Source organism: Anneissia japonica, unplaced genomic scaffold (genome assembly GCF_011630105.1).
Source record: "Anneissia japonica isolate Jap-2015-1 unplaced genomic scaffold, ASM1163010v1 scaffold287829_len2072220_cov186, whole genome shotgun sequence".
Classification (NCBI taxonomy): domain Eukaryota; kingdom Metazoa; phylum Echinodermata; class Crinoidea; order Comatulida; family Comatulidae; genus Anneissia; species Anneissia japonica.
Window position 1 is genome coordinate 1,037,705 of NW_022716075.1, and position 9,889 is coordinate 1,047,593.

The 9,889-nt window shown below is 32.7% G+C and overlaps 3 protein-coding genes across 4 annotated transcripts in view; 1 reads left to right on the top strand and 2 right to left on the bottom strand.

Annotated features, from left to right (window-relative positions):
* Positions 1 to 1,122, bottom strand: part of LOC117109601 — a 13,831-nt gene extending 12,709 nt beyond the window's left edge. The window contains exon 1 of the mRNA XM_033251981.1: positions 897 to 1,122. Within this exon, the coding sequence (XP_033107872.1) occupies positions 897 to 901 (5 nt within the window). The 5' untranslated portion in view covers positions 902 to 1,122. The remainder of the gene's footprint in view (positions 1 to 896) is intronic.
* Positions 1 to 4,943, top strand: part of LOC117109599 (ras-related protein Rab-13-like) — an 8,140-nt gene extending 3,197 nt beyond the window's left edge. For both annotated transcript variants that reach the window (XM_033251980.1, XM_033251979.1), the window contains exons 2-4: positions 1,730 to 1,827; positions 2,448 to 2,743; positions 3,719 to 4,943. In XM_033251980.1, the coding sequence (XP_033107871.1) occupies positions 2,479 to 2,743; positions 3,719 to 4,080 (627 nt within the window). In that variant the 5' untranslated portion in view covers positions 1,730 to 1,827; positions 2,448 to 2,478 and the 3' untranslated portion in view covers positions 4,081 to 4,943. The remainder of the gene's footprint in view (positions 1 to 1,729; positions 1,828 to 2,447; positions 2,744 to 3,718) is intronic.
* A 2,283-nt stretch (positions 4,944 to 7,226) lies between these two features.
* Positions 7,227 to 9,889, bottom strand: part of LOC117109554 (TPR and ankyrin repeat-containing protein 1-like) — a 33,205-nt gene continuing 30,542 nt past the window's right edge. The window contains exon 32 of the mRNA XM_033251924.1: positions 7,227 to 9,745. Within this exon, the coding sequence (XP_033107815.1) occupies positions 9,585 to 9,745 (161 nt within the window). The 3' untranslated portion in view covers positions 7,227 to 9,584. The remainder of the gene's footprint in view (positions 9,746 to 9,889) is intronic.

Sequence of the window (9,889 nt, forward strand, 5' to 3'; positions counted from 1 at the left end):
ATATTTATTTATGTTTTATATGACAAGCCTTGTCATGTTTAAACTTCTATGTAACATGGGACTGAAGACCATTCGTTCTATGGTCTTTCTTATTAAGAAAGTCACCAATTGTACTTGTACCAAAAAAACAAAAAATGTATAAATATATATATATATTTATATATATATATTATATATAAAAAATGAGTTAAAGGGACGAATGGTGTTATTATTGTATCAACCATGGCTGAGCTGGTTCAACGATGAATATGTTCTAATCGGTTGTCTGAAAAATGATGCTTTCGGTGAGATTTTCGTACTCATTGAAGAGTACGATTACAGTGTTCCTTTGAGCACTGCTCATCACATAACAATTTGTTTACATATTATGTTTATGCTTTTTTGTTTCATCATGTTTGTTGTGTTAAGTTTTGTTTACAGTAGTATTCTACGTAGTAGTAGAGCAGCAGTAGTAGTAGCAGCAGAAGTAGTTGTAGCACTAATAATAGTGCACATTCAGCAACAAGTTAATAATAGATTTATTGTTAAATCATTATACTGGTAGGCCCATTACTACCTGTTCTCACGTGATACTCTCGCCATAATAACCGAAAATAACAATCCCGGAAATTCCAAGAGGATTATATCTTAATATTTTATAAGCCTATAGCCATCCAATTTAACTTAACTACGGTGAAATAATTTTCATCAGCAATCGCCATTACCGCACTGTTGGCCTCAGCCGATTTTCTTTACTATTACTATTTACTATTACTCCCAAAAACCGTACGATTTGTATCAAGATGATAAAAGATTACGACATACACGGATGGCTGACATAAATACCAGAAACAAAAACATACACACACGTAAAACACTGAAAATATCGACATTATATCTAAAACTAAGAAACATACCTCATTTAATATGCGTGGTATCAGTATCAACACAGGATCGTTCTCGTAGCTTGAAATGAATGTTATTTGAATTTAAACAGCTAATCGTGTAAAAATATATCGTTGGCGTAGTAGTACTCTAGAAGTTAATGGGGTTTTATGGTAGCTCATGCGTACACATGTGTATTTGTGATGCTAACTAGCGCCATTCATAAACATCGATCTATTGTGATTGCAACACAAAGGTATCTGTGTGACCATGGAGTATGGTGTGACGAAGGACACGGATTACGTTGATGCAAAGAGGGCGCATTATAAATTATTCTGAGCCTACTTTACTATCAACATGGAGGAAATTAAAAACTAATTCCATGCTATCAACATTAGCCATAGATGATTCATATTGGTATATTTGATTAAAGTAATATTACTTAGTAAAAATAACACCTCCATCTAAAAGTCGGTCATAACCTTTGAAAGGATTACTTATTATAAATACAGTACAATTTTCTTTTCTAGATAAGATAAGATAAACTTTTATTGTCCATCAACATGTTGAAAATTCCGAATAGTTGGTTATATTTTGGCTGCGCTGCGTGGACCCATGACGCAGCGGCAGTGCAGCAAATATTCTTTGAAATTAGGTCTCATTTGAGTAGGCCTATATTTAAACAAAATATTGATAAATAAATTACTGATCATATTAGTCCTACACATGCTTAAGACTCGGAGTCATCTGTACTCTTTAAGTTTATAAAATTGGCCTGTAGTAATTAATCGACGATTACACTTTATAAAGAATCTAGGTAACTTTCTTTAAATATTTATATATATTATATATTTTATTTCTGCAGAAACCCGGAGAGCTTCTTGAGAGAAATGGACTAGTTTCACTTTCGAGTAATCCTTCCGGATTCTTTAGCTGACCTTAATCTTCAAATCGTTTTCTTTTGTAAGTTTAATTTATTTTTTTGTTTGTTTTTATGGAGAAAGACAAGTCCACCAGGCCTTTGTGAGAGCATACAGTAGGCCTGATTTAAGGCAAAGCTGCTGCGTTATAAAGAACAAATAAAAATAAAATAATTAGCCCTATGTCTGAATAAGCCATTATTTTCGAAAATAATCACACATTTGTTTAATCACAATCGATAATTTTAACATCTTATTCAAATGTAAATGCTTATCATGGACGTACCTCCATGCTTATACAGTGTAGTGGCTCCGTAGCTAATTAAACTCTCCCAGTGTGTCAACTCGACATACGGAATTCAATTAGAAAAAAATGAAATTGAAAATTAATTCGAATCCGATTAGATATACTTGTAATACATTATCATGTTTCATGTCTACTATAATATGAGACACATTGTTAATATTATTACATAAAAAATGGTATGATTTATAGATCGTATTATTTCTTCATTAGCAGTTGTAGTGTTGGAGGGAAAAAAGTCTTTTGTGAATAAATTCGCCGCTAGCTATACATAATTACCTGTCATAAACAGTGCTCCTTCCACTCTATGAAAGCCTCACTTCAATATTAATCTTTTTTTGATGTATTTTAATACTCAGGCGCAGTATCATCATTGGAAAATAAAATAAAATGCCTGTTACATCGGGAGAGACTGGAATAGTTGGAGCTGGGGCTAAGATACTAGTCCTAGGGGACAGCGGTGTCGGAAAGACTCGGTTGGTTCGGCGCTTTGTAGAAGACACGTTTATTCAACGTTACGTTGCAACTGTTGGAGTTGATTTCAGATCAAAAGCTGTCAAGATTGGAGGTAAAGAGTTGGTACTGCAAATATGGGATACAGCAGGTCAGGAACGTTTCCGGTCTATGACAACTACTATTTTTCGCGGAGCAGAAGGTAATGTAATCCATTTTATTTCTTGTTAGGTTCGATGCCAAACTTACAAAATAATACATTTCTAATATTATTGGCATTATTAGTCGTTAGTGTGTTTTTATCATATCATTACATCAGTATTGTTATTATTGCTGTTATTGTCGTCATCACCATATCGTCATCAACAAAGATGTTGTTAATAGTCATGCGATGTGACATGGTGATGGCGATGATAGAGGTGATGGGACGTAATAAATGATGGATAGTGAAAAATGATGATTGCATGGTCATTGAGAATGAGGAAAGTTGTCCGACAGACATTATGTTGATTGAGACACGCCTCGTAATAGGCCTATTTTTGAATACATATCAACATTACAACCAAAAAATAATTAAATATTCCGACGAATGTAATTCTTCCATAACACCTGTATATGATAATGGTATGATTCATTTTGTTTAAACATAATGCAACAAATTGGCGCGTATTTCAATTAAATTAACCCGCATTATTTTCGTGATTGTTGTTTTTTGTGGTTAATTTGTATCGAACATTACATTCTGCTCTTCAGTTGCAAATACGGTACACTACGGCGCAGTCTCTCGCGGACTGACGTCAAACTAAAACGATAGGCCTACTTGATTATTCCTCCATGCTTTTAAATGTAATCAACCTGATTATCCGTGATCATTTAATGATTCGCCGATTATATTTGATATTTTTTTGTAAGATTGCGAAACCTCCATAACTACTCAGGTTGTTTTGCACACTAGTAACAGACTACGGTATTTAACTTATAGACTTAGGCATCATGCCATTCTTTATAATTCAAGGCGATTTACTTTGTCATATTCAGTAAACTGGTTTATATTATCTATGTCAATATCACAAATCAGTTCTACTCAATCAGTTTTATAGCCTATCATGTTTAAATTTCCATAAGCTTCCGAGATTTCTCTAGTTACTCAGACTCTTCAACGTAATTTTTTTCACAGGCGCCATTTTGGTTTACGATGTATCATCTAAGGCAACATTTGATCATCTCGATGACTGGATAGAGAGCATTCGAAGGAGCGCTGACCAGAACATACGTGTAGTTATCGTCGGTAATAAAATAGATAAAGAAGGCGAAGTTGAAGTTGACACACGGACTGGTAAGCGTTTTGCGGATCAAATCGGACTAAACTTTTTTGAAACGAGTGCACAGTCTGGTAAAAATGTTGACAAACCCTTCAAGAAATTAGCAAAGGAAGTAAACGAAGCAAGAGAGATCAAAGAAAAGCAGCTTTTTGAACAAAACACCAGTAACATTTCTAAAATGCCTGAAGGAAAAAAACCGTCTGGATGTTTATGCTAATATCGGTTTATGTTTAAATTTGTTTTCTATGGGTGTAAATCAGTACCGTATATCGTGTTTTTAATGTAATGAGGTGATTTGAGATTATACCTTTTACTACGTTTAGTCAATGGGCGACAATTCAGAGAAAGTATGGGTAACTAACGGAAATGTATGCAGAGTAAACGCGTTCGATACCGGTATGCAATTTACAAAAACGTGCAAGCTCACTTTGCTTTTTAATGCAATTCTTATTAAAATATTATAGTAGGCCTCTAATGAAAGAAATCGTGGCCAAAACATGAACTATTGATGCCCTAAAGTAGGTATACAGACTAGGTGTATTAAAAACCTAACGGTTATACTTTAAGTTCAGAGAATTTGTTAATAAAATTAAAATTTGTAATTAAAATACCGTGATAATTATAATACTGGTAATGTTTTGTAAATTTTGTCCTGTACGGTCATTTAAGTATTGTGTTTGGTAGCATTGTAGCAGTTAACTTTTTATCAATTTTGTTTTCTGCAGTTATTTATATCTTGTGCAATTGCGCACCCGTTTAAAACCATATCTGTCCGTTAATTACCCATGCGCGATTAACAAACAATGCCTTAAACAAATCGAAAGTGGCAAAACTCCGGGTAATCGCCAGGACCAACACAAATACAAACCTATATAAACATTAAAATACACTGAATAATATTAGATTATGTAATTTATATGTATTATCAGTGGAAAAATAATTACTAAAGTTTGGGTTATTGTAAATACACCTATATATTAATACTGGTAAGAGTTATATTTACGGCAATGTATATAGGAGTCGTGCTGATAATTTATTTATTGCGGTATAAAATGTACAGCAATTAAAAAATTACACTTATCTTGTTTTATATTAGTAAGTTTTTTGTATCGAAACTTTGTTTTCTCTTAAGTACGAATATATTATTGATAACTGTATTAACAATTACATAGCATATAATGATTGATCCTGCCAAATTAAAACTATAACTCGATTTCTTTTACATATGACTATTTTATCAAATTTGTCGCCTCACAAGTTACATGTGAATACTGGCCGTTATAACTGGAATATGTCAAATAGTTTTTGCTCAATAACGAATGCGACTGTTAGAGAAACTAATATATTTGAATTTGTCGACAGGGTTCCTGACTTATAAAAATGTTGCAGCAACACACCACCAAACAATTTTTAAATAAAATCAAATCATTCTTTATTGCAACACACAAATGAATGTTACAAAAGACGAAAATGGTTGAAGCTTAAAAATCAAATCTATCAGAATTCAAAAACAGTTCGACAAAAAGGACCCACATCACAAAATCAATAAAAACAAACATGGAGTTCAATAGGAAAATTGGCCAAAAAAAATATTTTGGTGCAACTGTTGGTAAATTTCGACGATACCACCCCATTCTGTAGGTCTATTGTACAAAAAAAAAAAAAAACATTCAGTACCAAACCACTCATTTCACTATTAAAAAAAAAATTCCTTCACATCTAACAGCAAGTATTTGGAATGATGCTTTTTAAACCAAGTCTCTTAGACTTATATATGGAGTGGAGTCGTTTTTGGTCGTGAGAAAAAGTCCTGCACTCCAAATTATGAATCACATATAAATGTTGAAGAATTATACAATTATACACCAGGATATCCTGGTGAATAAATAGAACATGTTAAGTAATAACAGGGGCGGATCCAGAGATTTTCTGACGTGGGGGAAGGGGAAAATTATGAAGTCCACTCCGCCACGCCCACCTCCGCCCCACCATGGTTGGTGTAAATAAGTGGTAAACAATCGAGCTCTCATCTCACCCACTGCTGGACCACCACTGCACTTCACGGGCACAGGCACTCATGCCCCCCCCCCCCTGGATCCGCGCCTGAATAAAGGTGAAAAGTATAAGTCAAACATAAAATTATTTAAACAAAATTCATTGATATTATTTTTCACTTGAGAGTTGATTTAAGGCTTAAACATGACGTGCAGGTGGTATAACATACAGTATGTTATTTTACCTTTTCTGTTTAATCATTGTTATTGGATTATTTCCACGAACACAGAGGAAGAGTATTATAATTGAAGCTGAATTCAATTAACAAGACAAACTTCCCTTGGATATAGGAGATTGAATTATGATATCACATTCACCGAAATTATTCATAAGAGTACACTGATGCTATTAACTCCACATTCATATGATTTTTGAGCAGGCGATGATGGGGAGATGGTAGAACTCAGACCATGACATTTACGTTGGCCAATATGTTTTCCATCATCAAATCGACTAAAATCACTAAATTTTAAATACAAGTCAATGTTACGTGCTACTCACTTACCTACTCTGAGACTGTTGTGCCCCGCAGTTTGAAAAAGTTTTGATCCGCCCCTGGCACACTTATAATTTAAACAGCATCCTGAACACCTCAATGCTTAAGTAAGGTAGCAAAGCACAGTATATTACTGTTCGTCATAAGCACACTGAAGTAAAGAAGCTGACGATATACTTCATAGTTTAATTGAAACAGATTTCTATGACAATGAAACAATCTTGTTTTATAATTCTTTGTTTGAGATGTAGTTACACCAGTCAATCGATCAATACATCAAAAAATAAATAAATCAGTCAGTCGGTATTTAAGACAATTCATCAATTAAAACACAACCAATGGATCGGACCCATTTGAAAATATATACACCCTATTGTATAAAAGTAAACACACAACTTTTTGCCGTCTCCCTTAAGCTTGGTTTCCTTAAAATCGCAACACTATTGATACGGTGTTTTTTTTTGTTTTTGTTTTTTTTACTGTAACCATTCGATTCGACCGACCAATCAGCATCAATGAAATCTGTCGGCGAAATCGTATAGCGATTGTATGGAATCAAGCTTTAGCACTACCATTTTATTGGAGAGGTAATGCTCTAAATGGTCAAAAGTGAAATTTGGAGAAAAAGTCGAGGACATGCTCTGCACCGATATGCCAAATATAGTCAGGTTTTTTTAAAAGCTAAAATCCTTTTAAGATGAGCAATGTAATAACAGAACCAGCGCCTCTACCGTTTTCAAGTTTGCACTTCTTGGTTAAAATAATGTATAGAATAGGAACCAAAATAAATAAACTTAACACATATTTCCCAGTAAACATTTAATCAAACAACAACTATATGGAAGAGATTAATAGACCAACTTCCTAATACATAAACCTAATAGAAAAAAAAAAAACTTGACAATGGTATGTGGTGCAAAAAGTAGGCCAGGGATCTGGGCATTCATTGAACTGTCGGAAACGCGAGGCTCCAGCAGTTTCACATTGCATTTGTCAAGAAACCCAAGGTATGTCTACGTTTTTCTCTATTATTAACAGTATCTGTTAAAGGAACTATTTTGATTAAAATTGGTCTGTGCTATGTCATACACAAACAATGGTCCCCGGGAAGCCATCATAGGATTACAGATCCAGCTAACCGACGATTGGTAGATTTTGAGTCAAGACACAATACCTAGCGGTACCTATTGCACCACACAATTTTGGCACATTTTAGAAGTACATTTCAGTAATGTGAACTAAATTTCTAAGGATTGTTCTTAAAATTTTCTTTTTATAATAGAGTACAGTATTTAATTTGCTCGAGAAAGCCCAGGTTCAGTACTGTTATATAACCTAATAATATGTATCGTCAGAGCAGAAAACATTGAGCAGGACACTTAATGACTTAACTTACTGTTTTGAAAAAGATTTTTACCAGTTGCAATCATAAAATTTTGAAGGTTTTTTTTTCTTTTTTTTAAAGAATTTTACATTTTCTTTGTACAAGATAGTATGTTTTCTTTTTATTTCCCCAAAAATATACAATTGAAAGCCCAACATTTCAGTACTGTTCCATAATCCAATACTGTATCATCAGATAGAAAAACATAGACAAAGACAAGTTACACATACTGTTTGACAATGCACATTTTTGGCTCAAAAAGACAGTTTCATCTTTATAGTTGTTATTATCTCTTCAGAGTAGGCCACTTCCGACATAAAATGGATATCAATGGGCCGTTCCACAAATTGTTCAAAGTTCTACAAAACACGACAGTAAACAACGTGTGATAGTGGGACAAGTGCCTGCAGTATTTGGTTTTAGTTGGTTTGACATCAGGAAGGGGCCCATTGGATCATCAGTATAGCCTACTGAAGTTCTTTACGAAATGTACACAATATACAAATATGCATTCATCATTTCATGGACAAATTGCACTATGAAATTCTTCCGAAAATTCTTCATTAAATAATATTGTGCATATTCATATCTTCATTAACAATCTGTATCATTGATAATGTATATCCAATATACTGTAGTCAAATATTGTAGGCATCAAATCTAAAGAATTATTTGAGTAAAAAAAGAAAATGCTGTTATGGTGCGGGTAATGTGGTTTACCCGATCTCAATGTCAGGTTTAAAAAGTTGGAAGAGATTAGAATTTACATAATAAGCATTGCCAATATTATAATTTAAAAAAAAAATTAGTATTAATAACAAAATACTTCAATCAGAATAATGTCTTAACAACCTGAAGCACAAAGCAAAATAACTCTTTAAAACAAATATGAAATAATAGTTATATTAATGGAATAGTATGGTTGTTTCAAATTAATAAGTGAATAACATTTTAATTGAGATGATGAAGATCTTGTTAGTGATGACCATAATGATGAAAATAATATTTTGGCAATAAATATGTTGACGATGGGGGACAATGATAGCGATGATGTAATTACACTACAGCTGAAATTGCCATGCTAGAATTTAAAAAATAATTGTTCGTATACATTTAAATGAACTACACTAAAGTTATTCTAAGGGCTGTGGCTATTGTTACACCAGTTTTAAAATTCCTAATTCTGATTTGATATTATTGACAGATCCAATCCATACACACAATAACATCAAATTATAATTAGACATTCTTTCTAGATACAGTATTCTTTACTGATGTAAAAATAGACACTCACTACTTTTTAATTACATTGATAGTAATCTTTGATACTGCTAAACATGACTTTGCAAAATGTTAATAAAGTTTGTAGCAGCTATGGTGATAATATATGAAGAGCAAGAACATTAACTTTTTTAAAGTGCACTTGTTATTGATATTATTTTTAGTGATTTGATGTTAAAAATAACACAAACCAGATGTGAAATGATTTAGATCGTACACATTGTGACAAAAGCTACTAAATTTCTAAAACTCCAATCAAGGTAAGTATAACTTATGCAACATATTTGTACTGGTAATAAAAATTAAAATGAGTACAGTATTTTTTAGAGTACTATACTAAACAGAAAAAATAATGTTTTGATTTTAACAACATATAATATCCACTTAACTCTATTTTTGAATTGACTATAATTATGTCCAGTAACTAAGGAAAGAATTTCAAAGCATGCACAATGAAAATATATAATAGTTTGACTATAGCTGTGACACCTATCATGTCTATTTGTTATTTCTTCTTTTTCTTTTTTGCCTTTTTTTGTCGACCTCCTTTTCCACTTTTTTTCCTTGTGACAACCTCTAAAGTTTGATGTACTTCTTCGTCATCATTCTCTTCTCTTATTTGCTCAGCAACCTCATCAAGTTTTTGGTTTGTGTTATTTATTGTACCTGTTAGAAGAAAAGTACTTATCTTTATTTGAAGAAAATCCTGGTTTCCTGCTTCCTAAATCCTTAAGGTCATTCATATTTAAATTATATACTTTTGACAAATATATAATGATAATGTCACTTTTGTAAAAGCAGACTCTTCAT